The sequence below is a fragment of the Chlorocebus sabaeus genome, chromosome 8 (assembly GCF_047675955.1).
Source record: "Chlorocebus sabaeus isolate Y175 chromosome 8, mChlSab1.0.hap1, whole genome shotgun sequence".
NCBI classification, from domain to species: domain Eukaryota; kingdom Metazoa; phylum Chordata; class Mammalia; order Primates; family Cercopithecidae; genus Chlorocebus; species Chlorocebus sabaeus.
Genome location: NC_132911.1, coordinates 98,624,164 through 98,649,059, shown reverse-complemented (window position 1 = coordinate 98,649,059; position 24,896 = coordinate 98,624,164). Strand labels below are relative to the sequence as shown.

The 24,896-nt window shown below is 41.8% G+C and overlaps 3 protein-coding genes across 9 annotated transcripts in view; 1 reads left to right on the top strand and 2 right to left on the bottom strand.

Annotated features, from left to right (window-relative positions):
* The window catches only part of NDUFAF6 (NADH:ubiquinone oxidoreductase complex assembly factor 6), a 229,585-nt gene extending 223,595 nt beyond the window's left edge, over nt 1-5,990 (bottom strand). The window contains exon 1 of the mRNA XM_073018223.1: nt 5,878-5,990. The gene's annotated coding sequence lies outside the window, so the exon portion shown is untranslated. The remainder of the gene's footprint in view (nt 1-5,877) is intronic.
* A 502-nt stretch (nt 5,991-6,492) lies between these two features.
* On the top strand, nt 6,493-21,205 carry CCNE2 (cyclin E2). Of its 7 annotated transcripts, none has more exons than XM_008001134.3 (13): nt 6,493-6,619; nt 7,539-7,578; nt 7,664-7,760; nt 7,839-7,892; nt 8,016-8,081; nt 8,811-8,962; nt 11,468-11,603; nt 13,958-14,104; nt 16,493-16,588; nt 16,846-16,980; nt 18,818-18,929; nt 19,442-19,599; nt 19,967-21,205. In XM_008001134.3, the coding sequence occupies exons 2-13, from the start codon at nt 7,565-7,567 to the stop codon at nt 20,078-20,080; spliced, it is 1,281 nt and encodes a 426-aa protein (XP_007999325.3). In that variant the 5' UTR covers nt 6,493-6,619; nt 7,539-7,564; the 3' UTR covers nt 20,081-21,205. The 7 variants fall into 7 exon arrangements, with proteins under 7 accessions (XP_007999325.3, XP_007999323.3, XP_072874317.1 ...); XM_008001132.3 differs by having other exon boundaries at nt 6,493-6,627; XM_073018214.1 differs by having other exon boundaries at nt 6,588-6,627; nt 7,667-7,760.
* Nucleotides 21,206-21,396: 191 nt separating this feature from the next.
* Nucleotides 21,397-24,896, bottom strand: part of INTS8 (integrator complex subunit 8) — a 56,493-nt gene continuing 52,993 nt past the window's right edge. The window contains exon 27 of the mRNA XM_008001139.3: nt 21,397-21,593. Within this exon, the coding sequence (XP_007999330.1) occupies nt 21,477-21,593 (117 nt within the window). The 3' untranslated portion in view covers nt 21,397-21,476. The remainder of the gene's footprint in view (nt 21,594-24,896) is intronic.

Below are 24,896 nucleotides of genomic sequence, written 5' to 3'. Positions count from 1 at the left end.
AAAAAATACAAAAAAAAAAAAACAAAAAAAACAAAACTTAGCCAGTCATGGTGATGGCATGCCCGTAATATGATCTACTTGGGAGGCTGAGGCATGAGAATCGCTTGAACCTGGGAGATTGCAGTGAGCTGAGATCTCACCACTGCACTCCAGCCTGGGTGACAGGGCAAGATTCTGTCTCAAAATAATAACAATAAAAAGTAGAGGAAATTTTAAAACATTTAACCTGTCCAAAACCAACTCCTGATTCTGTCCTACCCCACAGCTGTTCCTCTGAGTGACAGCCATTCACCCATCTAGTTGCTTGCCTTTTACTTGTCTCTGTCGCCTCAATCTATCCATCAGCACAGCTCTACTTTCAGCGTATATCCTTTGTGTGCTTCTCCCCATCTCCACCACCCAGCCTGCTCCCACAAACCATCCCCTTCCCTGCATTGCACCCATCTCCTATCCAGTCTCCCTGCTTCTACTCTTTTCCCCTGCTGGAGTCTATGCTTCACAAAGCAGCCAGCTGGATGTTTTTAAAACATTCTCTCCCACTGCATCTCCTTCCCATCACTCCCTTGCTCACTACATTCCAGTCATACGAAATTCCTTGTGCACTAAATATGCCAAGGTCCTCCGGGCTTTCTGTTCCTCTGCTTAGGAAGTTCTTCCTTCCTATCTGCATGGCTTATTCTCTCTTCATAGTTCTCTGCTCAAATGTCTCACCAGGAGACCTTCCCTGAAGAGCTAACATAGCATCTCCTGTTATCTGTTACCCTGCTCCTATTTTTCATCTTAGTTCTTATTACTATCTGACATATTTATTAGTTTCTATGACATTCCCCCTCCCTTACACTAGACTTAAGCTCTAAAGGGCAGGAATTGTTAGCTTCACTGTGCCCTAGTATTATTGAATTAATGATTGAACTAAATAAAATGTCACCTCCTCTGTGAGTCCTCCCTAGATCACTCCCCGCCCCTGCAGTCCCCTCTGCCATATCATCTTTTCTTTTGCATCATGCTTAACAATAGTTATCCATTCCACATTTATCCTCTGTTCCCCAGTCCAACAGAACTCAAGCTCTGGGGACAGAGAACAGTGTTTCTTGGTGACTTCCACATCCTCCTCAGTGGAGAGCAGGGCCCCGGCCAGAGCACTCTGTGCCCTCCCACCTATTCCAACCTCCCAGAGCTTCTGGATTTCCATCACTGCCCAACTTTTCTGTTCTCTCTCCTCACTGTGGAGTTTCAGGAATCATGAAGGAGCTGAACTGACCATCTCTGAGGTGTGCTGTCTACGTCTCACAATCTACAATGCCTTCCTTCTTAAGGGCCCTCCCTCTGAGGTGGCAGCCAAGCGCAGCGCTGGCAGAGCCAGAGGCTCATCTGCCTAGACTCCCTGGTGCCTCTGGTGTACTCAGAGCTCAGGAGCAGAGGCAGTGCTCTGCTGCCACCCTGCTGAGCCCTCCAAGGTGCCAGCTGCGAAGTTCTTTCAAGGAAGTGTTTCCTGGAGTTAGGTTCCAAGGGCCACCCCAAGAGCACACTTCTGCCCCCTCCCCTCTATTTATTCCACAAAGAGGGCTGGGGTCCACCAGGCCCCAGGCCAGCCCTGAAAGTGACAGCCCCTGCCCTCAGGGGCTCCCTACAGCCTGGCAGACACAAGCAGGGGTAGAGGCAAGCATAAGTTGGAGAAGAGATGGTATAAAGAAAAGTCCTACTTCAGAACAGGGCAAGACAACTTTCTAGAAAAGGCAGTGTTTGAGTATTAATGAATAAATGGGATCTAGCTGGGGAAAGGCAATGGAGGTGGGGAGAATTAGGTGCAGGTGCAAAGGTCCCAAGGTGAGAAGGGCAGGGGATGTGGAAAGCTCCATGTAGGGGGATCTCCTGGGCGCAAGAGGTCTTGTGTGTTTAAGTTTTGGGGTTTGACTGTTAATCCAACTGGAGGCATAGAAAGGTTTTAAGGAGTGGCATCTGTGCTTTGGAAGGGCAGTTTGGCAATAGGTTGGAAGGCAGACGGCAAGGGGCAATGCATGTCAGGAAAACCAGTTAGAAGAGTATTGCACTGAAGAGAGAATGGTGTCCTGAAATAAGGCAGAGGCAAATAAAGCATGAATGCGGAAATGACTTGGAAACAGAACAGAAAGGAATTTGGTGATAAATGGAGGCAGCACAGCACAGGGGAGCTGGAGTTAGACTCTACTGTGGATCTTGGGCAAACTACACTTGTGCCTCAGCTTCCTCATTTATAAACCAGGAATGATAGTCTTAGCGCTTGTCTCATAGTGTTGATGGAAGACTGAAGGAGTGAATAGTATGTGAAGGCTTGGGGTACAGCCTAGCACACTATCTTACCCAGGAAATATTAACTATGATTATGGAGCTCAGAAAAAAAGAAGAAAGGAATGACTAAGTTCACTCCCAGGATTCTGGTTTGGGCAACTATCTATGCAGTTCTCAAAGTGTGTTCTGTGGACATCTAGAGGTCCCAATGACCCTTCCACACAGTATGTGAAGTCAAAAGTATCTTATAGTAAAATGTATTTTAACAATAAAATTGTTTTTAAAACTGCATCTCAACTGATTCTAATTTTAAAAATTGGCCAGGTGCAGTGGCTCCTGCCTGTACTCCCAGCACTTTGGGAGGCCGAGGCGGGCAGATGATTTGAGGTCAGGAGTTCAAGGCCAGCCTGACCAACATGGTGAAACCTCATCTCTACTAAAATACAAAGTGTTTTTTTCCTTTAGGTATGTTTTAGATAAGCATGAAGGATAAGCAAGTTTCATTAAATGGGAAGAAAATGTTTTATTCCTTTCTTGTTACGTGCGAAATACTGATTATCATTAAGCACCATTCATTTTTGCTTAGCTTCAAATGAGTCTCATGACAATAAAACTATGTGAAAAATACCTTGGTGAAAATTTTGAACAATCTGACCAACAAGATAAAAGTATTATTGAATTATAATTCAAATTATAAAATGAATATCCATGAGTGCATACTGATAGGAATAAATGACTAAGTTAATGAATGGGGAAGAAGAGACAAATCTCTAATGCAGAATAAATTAAAATAATACAGATACTTCACCCTAAAAAAGATCACTCCTCACTCCTCACTCCTCAGGTGTGGGCTGCACACAGTGACTTCCTTCCAAAGAGCACAGTATGGAAAGGGAGGAAAAAGAATAATTTTACAATGGAGAAACCTGACAAACATTACCTCAGCCAGGGGATCAAGATCAACATCAATAGTAATAAATCATGATGTCGGTATGAACTCTTAGTATGATGTGATGGAAATGGTACTTTATCTCTATGATCTTCCTCCCCAAACCCATAACCCCAGTCAACTCCTCTACTGGAATTCATCTGATGTTTTTGTCTCATGGTTAGTCTACAAAATACTTGACCAGCACTCCTCAAAACTGTCAAGGTCATCAAAACAAGAAAAGTCTGAGAAACTGCCATGGCCAAGAAGAACCTAACACATGACATCTAAATGTTATGGTTATCCTGGATGAGATCCTAAAGCAGTAAAAAGATATTAGGTAAAAACTAAAGACACTTGAATAAAGTATGGACTTTAGTTAATAATAACACATCGACATTGATTCATTAATAGCAAACACATCATAGGGTAATAAATGTGCCATACTATAAGATGTCAATAAGAGGGGAAACTGTGCATGTGTGGTGGGTGGGAGACGGGAGTGGGTATATGCAAGTCCTGTTCCACCTTATCAATTTTTCTTTAAAACTGTTCTAAAAAATAGAGTCTATTAATGTTTTTAAGAGTCTGGTATTTACTGGGAATAATTCCACCATCCATCCACCATCCATCATGGTAACCTAGAGACTTAAAGTTTTGTAATGGGATATCCTACACAGAATTCAAACCAGCATTTACCCAAATCCTACTATTTATGCCTTTGAACTGCTGAATACTGGCTATAAAAAGGTGAACAAAACAATTTCCGAGGCCTAGTTGGAAATAAAAGACATTTAATTTTTGTCCTGTAAGATGAGCATAACTGTAGCACAGAGAAAAGGATCTGTGAAGCTTCGACAGAGGAGATATACTAAAGAAAAGGTACAGAATAAAGAAATGGGTGGGCTAAGCCTGAATTTTTTTTTTTTTAAGCCTGTGCCTCCAAGAATCTTCTGGGGTTTTTTCCTCCTGAAAATGAATGTCGGAGCAATCAAAACAGTTACCCCAAAGAAGCATGGTAGAGGCCAACAGTTTATTTACCATGGTGTTTTACCTTTACATGTACAATAGGGGAAAAAAGTTTAGGTGAATTTTAAAACGGATAAGTAGGAAAAAAGCAAGCTAAAAACAAACATACCCGCCCCCCGCCCTTTATTTTCTCTTTTTTTTAACAGACCCACTTGTCTACTGACCAGGTACCTGTAATATGGGAGAATTCACTCTATTCCTTTCCACACAAAGAAGTCTTGGAATTTTCTAATTTCTCCTTTACTATGATTGTATTCTGTTCACATAATAGCCAAGAGTATGGCAAAGGACATTTATAAGAGCAGTGTCTTTTAAAACCAATTTACTAGTTAACTCAGTACCGAGCATACATTCATCATTCAAAGATGAATCCCACAAACGTCGCTCGACATACTGGTTTTCAGTACATTTAATCAAATTCAACCACGAGGGCCACCAGTTCTGCTCACTATCAGGTGACGCTTGTTGGGAGACCCCTGACCCCTTTTCTTGACATCATGCTGTTGGACCTTTAAGCTAGCTATACCGGCAACTGCGTTTTGAGTGACTGCAAAAGGGAGGCAACTTCTGCACCGCCCAGAGCCATCCTAATCGTTAGAAATAGCAGAAAGTTTCTTGGGACTGACAAGGCATGAACTTCTCCTGATGCTGTCACCTTGGGCAAAGCTCTTACAGGTAAATTAGGGAGAGAAACAATTACTTTGTCGGCGTCACGAGACGAAGAATGGAAAAAGCGTGGAAAAGGACTTCGCCCGCCCCAAAGCGACCGTCCGGCGGCGGCTATTTCCCGGGCCTCAAGCGCGCTCCAGCGGCGCAGCACAAAAGACCGGGCGGGAGCCGGGGTTGCCGGGCGCCGCCTCCCGGTGCATCTCGGGAAGGGCTCCCGCCCGCGCAGCTCCGTCTCCCCAGCGCGGCCCGCTCGCCCTCCCGCTCGCCCAGGGCCGGGGCAGACGTGGCCCGCCCGAGCTGCCGCGGGTCTCCGAGAGGGCTTCGCACTGCTCCTCCACCCGGGGGATCTTTGTTCCCAGATCTGTTCCCCGCCTCGCTGCTCCCGCCGCAAAACCTCTTTGCGGAATACCCGCCGCAAGTCTGACTTGATGATGTGCAGTTTTGGGGCGCGCTGGTTGTGGGGGCATTCATAGAGGCAGCGAAGGGACCCCTAAGTTTAAACACTCCGGGAACGGTAAAGGAAGAGCGTCGGGCCCGCCTCCTCCCAACAGCGCTCGGGCGCGAACGGCGCCCTCCCGCGCTGCCGGCTCGCGCGGGCTCCACAGGGCGCGCTGGCGGCGGCGGCGGCGGCGGCGGCGGGGCGGGGCGCGGCAGGCAGGCCCGGGGCCTGCACGTGGTGGCGACCGTTCTTCCCACCCGGCCATGTCCCCGGGGACCACCGCGCTCATGGGGAGGGGTAATGCCGTTCTCGGGCTCGCTCCGAAGAGGGGTTTTACCCTCGGGGACCCCGGAATTGGAGGTGGAGACTAGAGAGGGAGCAAGGGAGGGCGCGGCGTGGCGCGAGCGTTTCCTGCGCGGGGACTGCGGGGTGGCAGCTGGAGGCCACTGCAGGGGCACGGCGGCGGGCTGAGGGAGCGACCCACCCATGGGGAGAGAAACCCGGTAGGGGGAGCAGGGAGCCGGAAAACAGGGTTGATACATACCTGGGTGGGCGGCCGGGAGATGCCTTCCCAGAGCGTGCAGCGCAGGGCTGGCGGAGCGGGCTCCGAGTGGTTGCGGGCCGGGACGGAGGAGCGCAGAGCCGCATGTGGCTCTGCGCGCTGCTGAGCGATGTTTACATTCTGCAGCCACTCCACGTTGTGCTGCCGCCCGCGCTTCCCATTGGCCAGCTCTTCAGCCAACGCTTCTCTCCTCCCCGAGGGGCGGGCCCTCGGGTCCCCGCGTCGCTCGGGAAAGACCCGGGTTCCCTGAGGCCTTGGCGGGACAGCTAGGGCGCGCCCCAGGACGGTCACTTCCCAGCCACCCTATAGTCGCCCGAGTCACGTCGCCCTGTTATGCGCCCGGGCTGAGCTGCAGCCTGATACCCCCGAAATGCAGTGGGAGGGAGCAAGAGCAAACTGGCGGGAGATGCGACAGCCGGGCGGTGGGGAGGCCAGCCGCGGAGAAGGAGCCCCTGAGAGTTTCCCTGCCGCCGCCGGCCGCGCCGTGGAGCGCGGTGGACGCAGGCCGAAGGCCTGGGAGAATGCACCCCACAGCCGCTCCGGGTGGCGGGCGCGCACTGAAAGCAGGGCGCGGCGCGCGGGCGCGCGGGCGGACGGGCGGGAGAGGGGAGCGCGCTGTCCGGAGGTGTCAGTCTGAGGCGCATGCGTGTAGGGCGGGCCCGGCCCGGCCTATATATTGTGTTGGCGCCGGCGCCAGCTGAGCCGAGCGGTAGCGGGTCTGGCGGTGAGGAGGTGCTGCGCGAACGGGGGATGCGGGAGGAAAGAAAGCCCAGTTGGGCCGATCCCTTACCACAGGCGGGAGCCTCAGGGAGGAAAAACGGGAGGGCTGAGAACTAGACGGCTGGGGGTCACGGGTCCCCGCGTTCCGTCCCTGTCAGGAATCTTGGCATGGGGCCGGGAAGCGGCAGGGCATGGAGAGCCGCCCCTCATTCTAGGGGCTTCTCTATCCCACCCTCATTTAGGGAGCTATCCCGTGGGAGAGAGAATGGGAGGCCGGGTCCCCTCCATGGGGAGAAAAGTTCCCGGCCAGCCCAGTCTCCCCTTTCTTTAGCTCCGTTTCCTACCCTCCCCCCCGCCCCCCGCTTCCCATCTGGAGTTGGGGTCCCGGCGCCTCTCCGAGCGTCGGTAGGGCGGCGGGACCGGGAAGGAGGGAAAGGAGACTGAAGGCCGTGACACCAGTCTCGGTTCCTCCGCCCCCTGCTTCCTCGCCACCGCCGCTCTCCAAATTGGCGCGGAACCGGCTTCTCCACAGCCTTTTGCCTCCACAACCCCCTCTCCGCGCTCGTCCAGGATGGGAGGCGGGACGCGGGGGCGCTACCCAAGCCCCACTCCCGGTGTACGGGGGAGAGGGTGGAGGACCCAGAAAAACCCGTTTAAGGAAGATGTGCCTCCCTACGCGTTCAAGGTGCCAGGAGTGCTTGGTAAATTTTTGGACACCCGCGTCCCGGCTGTACATTCAGTTAAGAAAATGCAGGCGTGTATCCAAAATGAATTACCATGAGCTAGCTAACATAGCACAGAAGATGGCAGGGTCACACGGCCCAGGCCCCCTTCGGAGGGACTGAGCTTTCACCTCCAAATCAGCACTTGGAGAATGTGAATGACAATGTACTTGACTGCGGCTTTTCCTCTCCCCCCTTCAGAGGTTTTACACACCTGAAAGAAGAGAATGTCAAGACGAAGGTAACATCTGTCTTAGAGACATGTTTCAAATTAGTTGCCGCCTTTAACTTACTAATTACACTTCCTTTTTAAAAATTCACCACAGTAGCCGTTTACAAGCTAAGCAGCAGCCCCAGCCCAGCCAGACGGAATCACCCCAAGAAGTCCAGATAATCCAGGCCAAGAAGAGGAAGACAACCCAGGTGATTTAAGGAGAAAGAGGGAGGAACGAAATGCCATGCTGGGACTTTAGTTTACCAATGGTCTTTTCTATTTTCCAGGATGTCAAAAAAAGAAGAGAGGAGGTCACCAAGAAACATCAGTATGAAATTAGGGTAATGCAGAACTGGACTGGGTGGGTTTGGGGGGAAAATGGAGGATAGACGAATAAGAATAGAATTATGTGTTTATTGCTTTGCAATAGATTCCTCTGACACTTTTACTTTTAATGCCCCTAGAGGTCAGCAGGAAGGCGCTTATCTTTGGGTGGTTTCTATGTGCCCGAATCCTACTACAGCTGCAGAGTAAGTGTCTTCAAGCAGCTGGTTCCTTTTTGTAAATCCCTCCCTCTTGGAACTGCCTGGTGCACCAGGACCCGCCTAATCTGTCCAATATACTGCTCTTTGTTCCCTCGCAGACTCTAGTAGACGGTCCTAATAGCTGCTTCTTGGGCATAAATAGGATGTGAGATCATTGACAGCCTGGCACGCAGCCCTTTGGTACCTCTTCTTCCTATGTGTTTTACAGAAAGCACTTTAGAGATAGTGATTGCCTTTGAAACCAGCATTATTGGGAAAAGGATCCTTTAAGTAATTGATTCCATTTTTAAGGTTTTGCCTTCAAATATTCAAAAGTATCAGAGCACACTTGTTTTAAAAAGAGCTATTTGGAAAAAAAAAAAAAAAGTCCCTGCTACTATTGCTAGATACAGAGAACTGCGATTCTGTGATCTTGAAAGTGATTAGTATTTTAGACTACGGATGCATTTTGTTATTACTGCCTCCTTCAACACCTAGTGTCTTCTATTACCAGAATTGCATTTTGTTGTCTAAAACATCCTGTTACTCTATAAAAATCAACATGAGTTATATGGCTTGTTTATAAAATATGAATGTCAAATTAGCTGTATTGCCATCTGTGTTAGCTAAAATTACAATTCTTTAGACATATTAGCTTTCATTTATAAAAGATCCATTATAAAAACTAAGGTTTTCCTTGCACAAATTGATATTCTTCTTTATTTTTAATGACAGAATTGTTGGCCACCTGTATTATCTGGGGGGATCAGTCCTTGCATTATCATTGAAACACCTCACAAAGAAATAGGAACAAGTGATTTCTCCAGATTTACAAATTACAGATTTAAAAATCTTTTTATTAATCCTTCACCTTTGCCTGATTTAAGGTAAGAAAAATTTCAGTAATTTTATTTCAAAGATATAAAGTTGTGCTGATTTAATACATGGCACTATTTTGTCTTTTGCTGTCATAAAATAGAAAAACTCGTAAAAATTGTTTTCTTTACTAATATTTAAACATATGTTATTTTATCTGAGAGTACCGCAAATGATGGTATTTAAAACACTGATTCCATAAAATTATTTTCATTTGCTTGCTGAGTACTATAAAGATTTAACAGGACTGAATTAGTTTTTTGTTAAGATAGAAACATTTTTTCATGTACAGCTTTTTCCTTTAAAATTTTTATTCTTGTTTCTTGCAGCTTCAACTCAAAGGAAGCTTTTTCAATAGATGTATCAACCCTATTTATTTCTTACCAAACTTAGTAAGGTCTATACTTCTTTTTTCTAGTCCATGAGTATACTAAAGGTACAGCTTATACAAAACATGTAGTATATTATGATTGGCCTTAATAAGGAACTTAATGGAATCAAGACACTTAAACTCACCAATCCCCCTTTCCCTGGACTCTGTCCCACCTTACCCACCCCATAGGTGATCCTGCTATAGATGATCTATTTAGAGGTGATTGAGACTTCTTGACTGATCACATGCTTTACGTATTTAAATTTTTGTATTGCTCTTGAGAAAACTTTTTTTTTCACTTTTAATTGCATTTATTTTAACGCTGAATTTACTTCTGTGGCGTAAATTTTTGTTTCTTCTGGGATATCTTTTTCTTCTGGGCAACCTCCTTTTCTGGTGTAAGAACAATTTGTTCCTTTTCACTAAAGATCATTTCGATGCGGCAGGGAGATATCATGTATGAGTTAATCCATGAGCTCTGTAGGTCCGTTGGCAAATCATAGGTACTTTGTTCACTTGGAGATGCTCAATGACTGGAGACTCTACATCTAAACTCTTAAGTTCAGCATTACTCTCTGCATTTTTAAGCATGTGCGGCAAACATTCAGCACTATTTGGACCACCAACCTTGTGTCCAGTCCCACTGCTTGGCCTAGGCACACCTACCAACTCCACCATTGTAATGTCAGAATGGTACATGCTGTTTCTGTAAAGTGACATTTTAAAAATACTTCATGGTGTTTCGTTTCTTTTTTTTTTTTTTTTGGAGATGGAGCTTTGCTGTTGTCGCCCAGGCTGGACTGCAATGGTGCGATCTCGCTACTTCCACCTCCCAGGTTCAAGTGATTCTCCTGCCTCAGCCTCCTGAGTAGCTGGGATTACAGGCATGCCACCACACCTAGCTAATTTTTTGTGTTTTTAGTAGAGATGGCGTTTCACCATGTTGGCCAGGCTGGTCTCAAACTCCTGACCTTAGGTGATCCACCCGCCTCGGCCTCCCAAAGTGCAGGGATTACAGGTGTGAGCACTGTGCCTGGCCACTTCGTGGTTTTTCATATATGCATACCCTTGATAGCCTGGGCAGTTTCACGAGTGTTCTTACAGTGAACACAAAGATTTGAACCTCTTGAGTTGCATGATTTTTGGGGGTTTTCCAGGTCAAGTGAATAGCCAACCATTTTCACAGATTACCTCAGACCACTTAGGGGAAAAGCAACATGGTTATCTTTTATCAGCAACCTTTGTAAAGTATAAATAAGTGGGACTAGAAAGCACTCCCTTTGCAAGTTTGGATGATCATAGTCCAGGTTCCCACTGTTATTTCAGGCTTCTATTTATTCATGCAAAGGAAATGGTTTCCAAAAATTAAGGTAGAAGTTTTTTTTTCTAATTTACTCTAAGAGCTTCTTCCAAGTTCTAATTAAAAGTTGCATTTCAGGCCGGGCGCGGTGGCTCAAGCCTGTAATCCCAGCACTTTGGGAGGCGGATCACAAGGTCAGGAGATCGAGACCATCCTGGCTAATACGTTGAAACCCCGTCTCTACTAAAAAAAAATACAAAAAGCTAGCCGGGTGAGGTGGCAGGCGCCTGTAGTCCCAGCTATTCAGGAGGCTGAGGCAGGAGAATGACATAAGCCCGGGAGGCGGGGCTTGCAGTGAGCTGAGATCCAGCCACTGCACTCCAGCCTGGGCAACAGAGCAAGACTCCATCTCCAAAAAAAAAAAAAAGTTGCATTTCAGTGTCTGAAAGTTGATTTTTATCTATGTGAAACAGAGTTTGTATATTACATAGATTGCACAATTTAAATTATGGTTTTTAGCCGGGCATGGTGGGTCACACCTGTAATCCCAGCTCTTTTGAGTGGCTGAGGCAGGTGGATCACTTGAGGTCAGGAGTTCGAGACCAGCCCAGCCAACATAGTGAAACCCCATCTCTACTAAAAATACAAAAACTAGCCAGGCTTGGTGGCAGGCACCTATAACTCCCAGATACTTGGGAGGCTGAGGCACAACAATCACTCGAACCCGGGAGGTGGAGATTACAGTGAGCCAAGATTGTGCCGCTGCACTCTAGCCTGGGCCACAGAGTGAGACTCTGTCTCAAAAAAAAAAAAAATTATGGTTTTTTCCCTCTCTTCCCGTAGCTGGGGATGTTCAAAAGAAGTCTGGCTAAACATGTTAAAAAAGGAGAGCAGATATGTTCATGAAAAACATTTTGAAGTTCTGCATTCTGACTTGGAACCACAGATGAGGTCCATACTTCTAGACTGGCTTTTAGAGGTATGTTACACCAATACAAATTTCCTTCATCTCTGTATGATGGAAAAATATTTAGCTGTAAATATGCTTTCCATGTACTCTCCAGAGTTTATTGTTCATCCCCAGGAAGCTGTCTTCTTTGAGGTTACTGTAGTTGATGGTACCCAAAGTGGAAAGTGACTCTATAAAATGACAAACCTACTACATATAACTAAACCCAATCCAGAATTCCTGTTACCTGTGGGTACTGCTATGTACCAGCCACTTTCTAGGTGCCACAGATACTCAAGGTGAATGGAATGTATAGTTGATTAGGTTTTGAATTATGCTATACAAAGTGAAGAACTAGAACTAGGCTTCAGGGCCCTCTGAAGTCTTTTTCTATATTAACAAAATCAACTGATGATGAGGAATCCTGATTTCTATATCCTAAACCGTAATGAGATTATGGATACCTGGAGGCTCTAAGCCCTCTATAGTCCAGGTATCTTCTCTTTATTATATTCTTCTATTCTTTTCTGAAATATACCATTAATTTGAAGGAATAGTGATCCTGAAGCCCCTATAGATTTGTGCCAGAATTTTCTCTCTTATTTAGGTCCATTCCCTTTCTCTGGATAATAGCTCTAAAAAAAGTCTCTAAAATTATTATTGAGGAAATGATTACTTATGTTGATGACAAACTGATCTTTCCCCCAACTCTTGGATATTTACTCTGTAGTCTGTCTTTAAGACAGAGATGAAGCATTCTAAGGGAAAAAGACCATAGACTTTTTGGAGGAGTAGCACATGGCAGAATAGATCTCAGAAGCTATCAGAACAGTTTTTAAGACTATACCATGTTGTCCTTTTGCATCAGGTCATCTTTTTCCTTATTCTGACTAGAAGGAAAGATTGTATTTTAATTGTGGGCACAAGAAGGCATTGGGTTTTGACTTTTTCTGAGTGTCTAGTGATCATGGAATCAACCTAAGCATAATTACGTTAATTTTTAATTTTTTTCCTTTTTGTTATACCAATATTCATCCAGTGGTTATCCTATTCAATTTATTCCTGTTTTTCCTAAATATGATTATGTATGGAACAGCATACAGAATCTATCAAATCCGGCAGTGTTAAACTCTTAGTATATTCTTCAGTCTAGGAATGCAAACTTGATTCAACATTTGAAAATCTATTCATTTATTACCTTAACAGTAAATGAGAAAAATGCTAAGATCTCAATAGATGCAAAAGACATTTTTTGAAATTCGACATTCTTTTTTTTTTTTTTGAGGTGGAGCCTCGCTGTGGTCGCCCAGGCTCGAGCAGAATGGCACAAGCCTGGACTCACTGGGCTCTCGGCTCACTGCAACCTCTGCATCCTGGGTTCAAGTGACTCTTGTGCCTCAGCCACCTAAGTAGCTGGGATTACAAGCGTGGGCCACCACACCTGTCTTTATTTTGTATTTTTAATAGACACAGGGTTTTACCACATTGGCCAGGCTGGTCTTGAACTGCTGACCTCAAGTGATCCGCCCGCCTTGGTCTCCCAAAGTGCTGGGATTACAGGTGTGAGCCATCGCACTCGGCCAGCAAATGAGATTTTCTTAACTCATTATTAGAAACTCAGGTGGCCAGGTGTGGTGCCTTATACCTATGTCAGCATTTTGGGAGGCTGAGGCAGGCAGATCAGTTGAAGCCAGGAGTTCGAGACCAGCCTGGCCAACATGGCAAAATCCCATCTCTACTAAAAATACAAAAAACTAGCTGGGCATGGTGGCACATACCTGTAATCTCAGCTACTCAGGAGGCTGAGGTAGGAGAATCACCTGAACCTGGGAGGCAGAAGTTGCAGTGAGCCACTGCACTCCAGCCTGGGTGACAAAGCGAGACCCTGTCTCAAAAAAAAAAAAAAAAAAAAAAAAAAAAACCTCTGGTATATATCTCTATTTCCTCACCTCCAAAATGGGGATAATGGTACCTACTTAAGGAGTTACTGTGAGAATTAAAAGCTTTTCCTAAAAGTGTGGAAATGACAGATACTATTTATTATTATTAACAATAGTGAAACATCAGGGCAATTCCTATTAAAGTCAGAAACAAGGGATAAGATTTTATGACCAATGTTAAACGTTCAGTATCCTTTGATAATTTTTAACCAGTGCAGTAAAATATGAAAAATAAATGAGGTAAGAAAAACTATAAAACTAGTAAATGTGGATAGTAATAGATTTGTTTATCCTAATAACACATTAGTTTCTTTTTTTCCTTTCCTGTCTTAGCTTTGCTATCAGTTTGGCTTAAACATATTTTAAAATCTGATATGCTGAGAGACGACTTTCTAATTTGAGAAATTCAGAGGATAATATTTAAATGTTTGGATTCTTCTCTAGGTATGTGAAGTATACACACTTCATAGGGAAACATTTTATCTTGCACAAGACTTTTTTGATAGATTTATGTTGACACAAAAGGATATAAATAAAAATATGCTTCAACTCATTGGAATTACCTCATTATTCATTGCTTCCAAACTTGAGGTAAGTTCTCAAAGTTTATCCTTAGATATATTTATCCCAAACTTTTTTTTAATCAACGTATTAATCCCAAAGAATACTATGTCTTATATTAACTCCTTAGAAAAGTGAATGTTTTTGTTTCTCAGTACATTTTCTGAACATTATCACAGGGATAAATGATAAATTATCGTAGTTCCCTCTGTAATGTCTGAGCCTTATTATAAATCTCTGGTTTAGATTCTGGGATTAGTATCTAAGTGAAATGTCCCATGGCTCGTTCTGCCAAACGAAACATATTGATGCTCTATTTATATACATAATTATAGCATTTGTATTAAACAGAATGACCTTTGAAAACTAAACAGCTAATGAAATGAAATGAATACTGTGTTGGGTTAGAATAGTGGTTTATTCAGCCTTTTTTTTTTTTTTTTTTTTTTTTTTTTTTTTTTTTTGAGACAAAGTCTCACTCTTTCACCCAGCTGGAGTGTAATGGGATGATCTGGGTTCACTACAACCTCTGCCTCCCGGGTTCAAGTGGTTCTCCTGCCTCAGCCTCCTGAGTAACTGGGATTACAGGCGCTTGCCACCACGCCCAGCTGATTTTTGTATTTTTAGTAGAGATGGGGTTTCACCATGTTGGCCAGGCTGGTCTTGAACTCCTGACTCAGGCGATCCACCCGCCTCGGCCTCCCAATGTGCTGGGACTACAGGCATGAGCCACCGCGACTGGCCAGCCTAATATTTTTCTATCTGATGGTGCTGCCATGATAGAAGGCAACTCCTTTCTTAAGATTTTTCCTTCGCATAAGCTCAATTTACTTTTCTTAATACGTGATGGATATCATCAATACTTTCACCTAAGACTTTTATAGCTGGTATCATTTTGAGAGAAGAGAGATTGTGATCATATATTAATTTTTTAAGTGTTTTCCTTTTTCTTTTAAATGTCTTTTGAGCTTTAAGAGCCATCCCCAAATTCTGCTGAATTTGGCACATAAACTTGTGTTCAGTCTATCCTTACTTGAAATTATACTGTTTTAGACAACTTTCTAGACCAAAATCCTGATCTTTTAGCCTGTTCTCCTATGTGGGAGACACCTAATCCTTTGATGATTCTAATTCTTCTCTGGAGTGCTAAAACGGACCTGTTAGCCAAACTGCATGAAGTATTTTTTGACTAACCGTATTTTTGTACTAGGGTAAAGGAAATGTTTTTAGTTTCTAGACCTTATTTGTTTGGTGCTTTGCTTTTGTTTTTTGAGACACGGTCTTGCTGTCACACAGGCTGGATGCAGCGGCACTATCACACCTCAGTACAGCCTCGACCTCCCAGGCTACAGCGATCCTATCACCTCAGCCTCTGGAATAGCTGAGACTACAGGGATGCACCACTATGCCTGGCTATTTTTTCTTGTAGAGACAGTGTTTCTCTTTGTTGCTCATGCTGATCTTAAATTCCTGGGCTCAGATGATTCTCCTACCTCGACCTCCCAAAGTGCTGAGATTATACGTGTGAGCTGCTGCACTGCACCCAGCAGGGTGTCTCGTTTTGATCTGACCAATGTATCGGCAATCTTAAAACAAGTTTGGTTGTTCTTTAACTGAAATGACGTAAGATATTCTAGTTGTGTTAATGAAAATTCAAAGTCAATTCTATGAAAAGAAGTCTTGATAATCAATATAGTTACTAGATACCTAGATATGAAAATGTCTTACTAAGTTTGACTATAGAATTATTTTACTGAGATTTATATTTACTTAGTGAAGCTGTCCTTAAATCTGAAGCTTGTGTGTGATTTGTATATAGATGGTCCCCTACTTACCATGGTTTGACCTACAATGTTTTGACTTTATGATGGTTGAAAACAACCTGCATTCATTATGCCCCTTGACATACAACAGGGCTATGTCTGCATAGGTTGAAAATACCGTAAGTTGAAAGTACACTTTCTGGCCAGGTGTGGTGGTTAATCCCAGCACTTTGGGAGGCCGAGGCGGGCAAATCATTTGCAGTCAGGAGTTTGAGACCAACCTGGCCTACATGGTGAAACCCTCTCTCTACTGAAAATACAAAAAATAGCTGGGCATAGTGGTACACACCTGTAATCCCAGCTACTGGGGAGGCTGAGACACAAGAATCACTTGAGCCTGGAAGGTGGAAGTTGCAGTGAGCCGAGACTGCACCACTGCACTCCAGCCTGAGTGAGAGTGAGACTCTGCCTCAAAAAAAGAAAGAAAAGAAAATGTACTTTTTAAATTTTTGCTTATTTCTCCAAGAAAATAAAAATGTACTTTCTACTTAAATGATATTTTGGTTTATTGGGATGTAACCCCATTGTAAACTGAGGAACATTTGTAATTAATTTCTATCTCAATTGTACTCAATAAAAAAATTACAATTTAAAGGAAATCTACGCTCCTAAACTCCAAGAGTTTGCTTACGTCACTGATGGTGCTTGCAGTGAAGAGGATATCTTAAGGATGGAACTCATTATATTAAAGGTAATAATTATATTTTCCTAGTTGCAAAAAAGAAACCATGTTACTAAGTAACATAAGTAGTTATGATTGAATCTCAAATACTACAATGTAAAAAGTCAAAACTGAGGTATTAGGATCCAGTTCTAAGACGTTAATGCATCAAAATATTGACAATGGTTATGGTTGGATGGGGATTTTACTTAACCTCTAAACTCTACTATATAACGTGATATATGTGTCTACATTCATTAACAGGCATTTTTAAATTTTGTTAACAGGCTTTAAAATGGGAACTTTGTCCTGTAACAATCATCTCCTGGCTAAATCTCTTTCTCCAAGTTGATGCTCTTAAAGATGCTCCTAAAGTTCTTCTACCTCAGTATTCTCAGGAAACATTCATTCAAATAGCTCAGGTACTGACATTTTTATTGATTCAATGGTAATATTATTATTAATTACAGGTTTTAGTGTATAGTCTTAAATAGGCTATATCACAAAATAATGACATTGACTTCACTCCTGAATTCTAGAACAAAACTTTTGATGCATAAAGTTCTGTCCCCAACGTTTATGTTGCTTAATGTTTCTAGAAAACAAAGTCCTTACACTTTTCTGAGTACTTTCATTCTTTAGGAGTCCAAACTAAAGTATCTTTTTTGATATAAAGGGGAAAAGCATTTTTTAGCCAGTTGTGTTTAAGCTTTATAATGGCACAGAATTATTCTGTATGATGTCTTTACATTTGGATACACAGAGTACCTATCAAGTTAAATATCGGAATTAAAATTACTTTGTTAAAAAAATTTTTTAGAACATAAATTCAAAGTAAACTTTTCCAGGCTAGCATATTTAACAAAGTAAGTAATCAGATGAGGAGGAGGAGGATCTGGCTGGGCGGTGTGGCTCAGGTCTGTAATCCCAGCACTTTGGGCAGATGAGGCAAGCAGATCAGTTGAGGTCAGGAGTTTGAGACCAGCCTAGCCAACATGTTACTTGGGAGGCTGAGGCAAGAGAATCGCTTGAACCTGGGAGGTGGAGGTTGCAGTGAGCCGAGATCACACCACTGCACTCCAGCCTGAGCAAGAGTGAGACTCCATCTCAAATTTAAAAAAAAAAAAAAAAAAAAAAGGGAGATCCCATTCTTTCTTGCTTACTTCTCGTAAGTAAGCTTAAGGCTGCTGTATCTGTCATATAACAAAAGTGAAGAAAATCTACATTCTTATTCTGTGTGGGAAGTGAAAAATTCAACATATGGAAGACATTTGGGGATGAATATTAAGTCACCTAGGTTAAAATTTGTGGGCAATGGTGCTTACATCTAGCACATTATGAATACTCAAATTGGATAACCACTAAGTATACTGGAATTGGTTTATAAAACCTTTTATTAAAAGCTTAATGTTTTCATCCAGAATTCTTAGCATCCCAGATTGTCCTAGGCAGCTATACCCTTCTGATAGGGTAAATCTTTGATAAGCCAATAAACAATGTAGAGTTTCTAGAGGTATATAACAGTAATATTTCACTTCCAATTCCCAACTCTTCTCCCATTTCTCTTACTTTCTGGACCAATGAGGACAAACAGAATTAAAATTTAATTCCGCTGCACAAGTATCTTCTCAAATGTGTGAAATCTTGTCCTTTTACACTATACCATTCCACTGCTACTTGTTCAGCTCTTATTGCCTAGATTATACTGCCTTTTAACTAATCTCACTGCTTAATAAACAGGTTTTCTTCTAGTCTGTTTTACTGCATTCTAAGGTATCTTTCTTAAAATGGAACTTTCTTGATTTAAAAATCTTCCAGTAGCTTCAAGAATCAGCCTATAAAGTTCTGACTTCTTAAAGACCCTTTGTGATCCAATCTAGACCATGCCTCTCTCTAGCCACCTTCTTTGATAAGAAGGAAAGGTACTCCTTGCTTATTTCATATTTTTCATCTTAGGAGTTCTGAACTATGAACTGAATTCCAAGTGATGTTCCTATACCTAGAACATTCTCTGCCTCCCAATCTTCCTGGCTACTTTATAAGACTCATTTATGGCAATTTGAGGCCATCACTATCTTTTCCAATCTGGATTTAGGTGCCCTTCCTGCTAGTACATGTCACATTGTATTGCAACGGTCCTTCCTTGTCTACTTCCTTCAGGTTGGTGGCTTATCTCTAGGTCCCTTAAAGTTTTAGCAAGAGACATTTAGTACTCATCCGTCTCCTAAATTGCTTGTACTTTTGTTTTTCCTTTGTTAGCTTTTAGATCTGTGTATTCTAGCCATTGATTCATTAGAGTTCCAGTACAGAATACTGACTGCTGCTGCCTTGTGCCATTTTACCTCCATTGAAGTGGTTAAGAAAGCCTCAGGTAAGACTCTCTATTTGTTGTCTTCTTACCTTTTCACAACTACTAATGGGACTATAGTCTCTGAACTTTAACATTCTGCTAAACATGAATTTAAAACTTTGGCAAAAAAAAAAAAAAAAAAAAATTAGCTGCTCGGTGATTACCTTTCTGTTAGAAGTACTTTCCAATCCTGAATGTGTATCTACAAACAAAAAGACCAAATGGAATTTAAATACAGTTGAAACGAATCAACATTATAGTTCTGCTTTAAGAGTTCTTTGGGATTTGACCATTTCAATTTCACATGTAGAAGGTACTGGTTAAGAAGTTCTGAAGTCCCTTTTCCCTTCAACATAGTCATGTAAATAGTTTGAGAGTGATTATCTGTTCTGACATACTAAACTTTTTGGTTATGATTTGTTTTGGTTTCTTTTTAAAATAACTGTCTCAAAAACAGTACCAAGTACATCAGGCATATATAAGATAGTTTCTGATGTACAACCTTCATGCTTTTCTAACTTTTTTCTATCTAGGTTTGGAGTGGGACAGTATTTCAGAATGTGTAGATTGGATGGTACCTTTTGTCAATGTAGTAAAAAGTACTAGTTCAGTGAAGCTGAAGACTTTTAAGAAGATTCCTATGGAAGACAGACATAATATCCAGACACATACAAATTATTTGGCTATGCTGGTATGTTTTTTTGTGAGTTTTTTGGCTTTGCTATCTGAATCTAGTAAGTAAGTAAAACTGATGGTAGGAACAGAATTCTTCTTCAGGCAGTTATATAAGATGATCAGGGGAAAGAAAGTTCTAATGGGCACACTGATTTCAAATGTAGAAAAGTTAATAAAATTACTTTGAAATCAAAGCAAGATTTGTGAAGTGTCTCAAGATCAATGCCAACAGTCTAAATAAGAGTTAAAAAAATATATAACATGTTACAGAAACTTTCAGAATATGACCCTTCACACTTGCAAAGACTATTAAAATTAGACCTAAATAATCTCAAATAAGTATCCAGAAGTCTGGTTTGACTATGATTTCTTCCCATGTATAGGAAGAAGTAAATTACATAAACACCTTCAGAAAAGGGGGACAGTTGTCACCAGTGTGCAATGGAGGCATCATGACACCACCGAAGAGCACCGAAAAACCACCAGGAAAACACTAAAGATAACTAAGCAAACAAGTTGGAATTCACCAAGTATTGGGTAGAACTGGTATCACTGAACTACTAAAGTTTTACAGGAAAATAGTGCTGTGATTGATTGTCCTAGCCAATTCATAAGTTACACTGCCATTCTTTGATTTTAAAACTTACAATTGGCACTAAAGAATACATTTAATTATTTCCTATGTTAGCTGTTAAAGAAACAGCAGGACTTGTTTACAAAGATGTGTTCATTCCCAAGGTTACTGGATAGAAGCCAACCACAGTCTATACCATAGCAATGTTTTTCCTTTAATCCAGTGTTACTATGTTTATCTTGATAAACTAGGAATTTTATCATTGGAGTTTTCGACTGGGTAAGTGCTACCTTAAAGGATATATACTAAGTGATATAGTACTTTGAATCTAGTTAGATTCTCAAAATTCCTATACTCTTGACTAGTGCAATTTGGTTCTTGAAAATTAAACTTGTTTACAAAAGTTTAGTTTTGTAATAAGGTGACTAATTTATCTATAGCTGCTATAGCAAGCTATTATAAAACTTGAATTTCTACAAATGGTGAAATTTAATGTTTTTTAAACTAGTTTATTTGCCTTGCCATAACACATTTTTTAACTAATAAGGCTTAGATGAACATGGTGTTCAACCTGTGCTCTAAACAGTGGGAGTACCAAAGAAATTATAAACAAGATAAATGCTGTGGCTCCTTCCTAACTGGGGCTTTATTGACATGTAGGTTGCTTGGTAATAACCTTTTGTATATCACAATTTGGGTGAAAAACTTAAGTACCCTTTCAAACTATTTATATGAGGAAGTCACTTTATTACTCTAAGATACCCCTAAGGAATTTTTTTTTTTTTAATTTAGTGTGACTAAGGCTTTATTTATGTTTGTAAAATTGTTAAGGTCCTTTCTAAATTCCTCCATTGTGAGATAAGGACAGTGTCAAAGTGATAAAGCTGAACACTTGACCTAAACTTCTATTTTCTTAAGGAAGAGTATCAAATATATACTGACTCCTAGAAATCTATTTATTAAAAAAAGACACAAAAACTTGCTGTACATAGGCTAGCTATTTCTAAATATTTTAAATTAGCTTTAAAAAAAAAAAAAATTCCAGCATCATAAAGTAGATTTAATTAGAAAACTAGATTGCTAGTTTGTTGTCAGATATGTGAATCTCTTCTCCCTTTGAAGAAATTATAAATTTAAGCTATTGTTATGGTATGAAGTCTTCTGTATAGTTTGTTTTTAAACTAATATTTGTTTCAGTATTTTGTCTGAAAAGAAAACACCACTAATTGTGTACATATGTATTATATAAACTTAACCTTTTAATACTGTTTATTTTTAGCTCATTGTTTAAAAAATAAAAGTTAAAAAAATTTAACTGCTTAAAAGTAAAGTTTTGCCATTGCTTGGAGAAACTTTTTTTTCCTTCTCTGCGCTGCCAGCTGTAACACTTCTTCTGGATTGCTTGCATTCAACTCTGTCTGGCCGATGGCTTTGATCTTCCAAAACAGAAAAGTGATGTTATTAGAGATGTGTCAAAAATTAAGTTTTGTTGGTACAAGTAATATAAAGCTATCCACATGCTAACAATGATAAAGTTTAATGATTAACTGAACCTCTAATTGTAAAACCGAAGAGTCTTGGAAAAAAATTAACATAAAGATTAACTAGGCCGGGTGCAGTGACTCACGCCTGTAATCCTAGCACTTTGGGAGGCCAAGGCGGGCGGATCACGAGGTCAGGAGATCGAGACCATCCTGGCTAACACGGTGAAACCCTGTCTCCACTAAAAATACAAAAAATTAGCCAGGCATGGTGGTGGGCACCTGTAGTCCCAGCTACTCGGGAGGCTGAGGTAGGAGAATGGCGTGAACCCGCGAGGCGGAGCTTGCAGTGAGCCGAGATTGCGCCACTGCACTCCAGCCTGGGCACAGAGCGAGACTCAGTCTCAAAAAAAAAAAAAAAAATTAACCAGGGCCACTCTTAAGAAAGATGGACTGCTGAGCCATAGTTTATGGAATTCCTTAAGTGGCATTTTAATATATTAAGTAAATTCATGTAAATTTATTTGAAAGTATAAGTAAGCTCTACATGGTAATTTTTAGAGTTAAACTAGGGCTTCACTTGTTAATGTGCAAAAATAACTAGTGGCTCAGCACTATAGTGGCATACAGTGGCTCAACTTTTCACGATTAGAAAGAAGTGCCTCAACCAACTAAATATACACACTATTTTTTTTGCTATGGAGTGTTTAGGACCTTAAAATCTAGATTTTTCTTAAAAAAAATTTTTTTTTTTTGAGACGGAGTTTCACTCTTGTCACCCAGGTTGGAGTGCAATGGCGTGATCTCAGCTCACTGCAGCCTCTGCCTCCCAGGTTCAAGGGATTCTCCTGCCTCAGCCTCCCAAGTAGCTGGGATTATAGATGCCCGCCACCTGGCCCGGCTAATTTTTGTATTTTTTTTAGTAGAGACGGGGTTTCAACACGTTGGCCAAGCTGCTCTCAAACTCCTGACCTCAGGTGATCCACCACCTCAGCCTCTCAAAGTGGTGGGATTACAGGCGTGAGCCACTGCATCTGGCCTAGAATTTCTTTAAACAATAAGACTTCTGATATGTGGCTTGAAGAGAGAGATGATTATTCAGATATGATCATCAGGTATGGGAAGTTAGGGAATAGGAGAAATTGCTGGATGATGCCATTCAACATGAAGGAATGCATGTGGCCAACGTTGGTAGTAGAGTATAACCAGAGTTGTTTCACACAGGTATCCCAAAGATAACTGGCTATAAAAACTCGAAGTGTGAGACAGAAATTGGAATCGGAGCCAGATATTTGAGAGAAGTAATACACCCCATGTGGACACTAATCAAAACCGAGAGTGGATGAAATTACCTAGGGAGAATGTAGGGTTACAGAAAAGTAACCCAGGGACTAACTTCTTGAGAAAACCAAGTTTAAGGAGTAGGCAGAGGGAGACACCCACAACAAAGAAAAGGAAGAAATTAGAGAAAGCAATCCAATAAAAATGTCAGGGAAGCCAAAGGAATAAAGACTTTCAAGAATGAAGGAGATGTAATCAGGAAAAGGACTGGAAAGTATCCAGTGGATCTGGTGTTTGGTGGCTCTTGAGAGAAAAGTAAGAGCAGTGATGGCATTAGTCAAATTGCTGGCTTGAAGAGCTTCAAAAGCTAGGCTGAGAGGGATAAGGGGGCCGGAGGTGGAGGCACAGGCAACAAAAACTTGTATTAGGATGAAATATCTTATAGACTATGGAGAGGCTGACGACATAGGAAATCATATAACTCATTAAAAGGTTACTGAGGGGAGAGAATTCAAAACATAAAAATTTGCCTTCATCAAAGAGTAGTATAACCTCTGACGGGCTGCATAGTGGGCTTAACAATGAGTACAGCTGTAGATTATTTTAAAGGCAAGCAGCAGCAAATGAAATAGGAATTTGAAGCTAGCACTCACAAGGTCACCATTCCAAGACTAACATCCATGAGGACAGAGCCTGGCCAGTCTTCACTGGTATATGCCAAGCATAGAGGAGGTAAAGAAGTATGGAAAAGGTAGAGAGAGGACAGGGGCTTAAACAGGAAAGTCTAAAAATTAAGAGTCCACAAAGAGAATGTGGACCACCAAACTAGTGGCAGGTAAAAAAGCTGACGGGCCAACTAAGGTTGGAGACCAGTTTGGCAGTGGCACCAGTTGTAGAACTTTTTCCAATAGTCTCAGTGGCCCAAGAAAATAAAACACATAAGTTACTGAACTTATGCAGGGCTAGGGCTTTCCCAGGTCAGGTAAAGGATAAAGTGAAGATGCTAAAAATATTGATCAAGAGTAGCTCTATCAGCAGGGGTTCCCAAACCTGGTTCATCATCAGACTACCCGGGAAACAAAAAAGGGATTCCAGGGTCCCACTTCCGACCAACTGAATCAGTATTTCTCAGTGTGCAGAATGGTATTTGTCGTACTTAAGTAGAGAAGGGAAGATGGAAGGGAATGACTGGGAAAAAAATGTCACAAACCTGAACATCTCACTGATCGTGAGGGGCTCAGGAGCCAGGAAGTAAGAGAAGGATAGGTTATGGGCAGAAAGTGGGTTGCAGTATAAGATCTTACGTAGAATAATTGTGAGTGGCTGGTACAGAGTAAAAATAACACTCCATAGACCTGAGGCTGACAAGGACTTGTAAAGTCCTTGGTGACATCAGGGTGACAGGTAAATTCATCACGTCTTTTGACACATGTAGAGGAACAACCAGATGCTTACATGAGCTAGTAAGGAAGTAAGGTATGAAGGATAAGGGTCTCAAAAAATGATAGAAGTAGAAGTGGTTTGGAAATAGCAAAAGGGAGCTAGGAAAATTTTTCAATATTGCCTTCCAGCCCCAGGTAAATCAGAAAAGGGAGAATGAATAGCCTCCAATCAAGTAGAACTGGCCTTCATGTTCTTTTTCCTTTTTTTTTTTAAGTGCTGTTATTATTCTGTTTCTTCTAAACAATGGGCATACACTTTAGTCCAAGTACAAAGTTTAAAAGACACTTAATAGCATTTTTAAAAATATAAGTGAAAGAGCAAAGAAAAGATATGTGGTGATACTGCTGCAGTAAATGTTAGACAAGTAAATATGGCCATACAATTTAAAATGTTGGCCCATACATCAAATTTAGATACAGAGTTCATCTAATCAGTGATTCTGGGGCACTTAATATGTGCCAGACACCATTCTAGGTAACAACTATGACAAAACAAGTCCTTATCCTCATGGGAAAATAGATATTAGGTAAACAA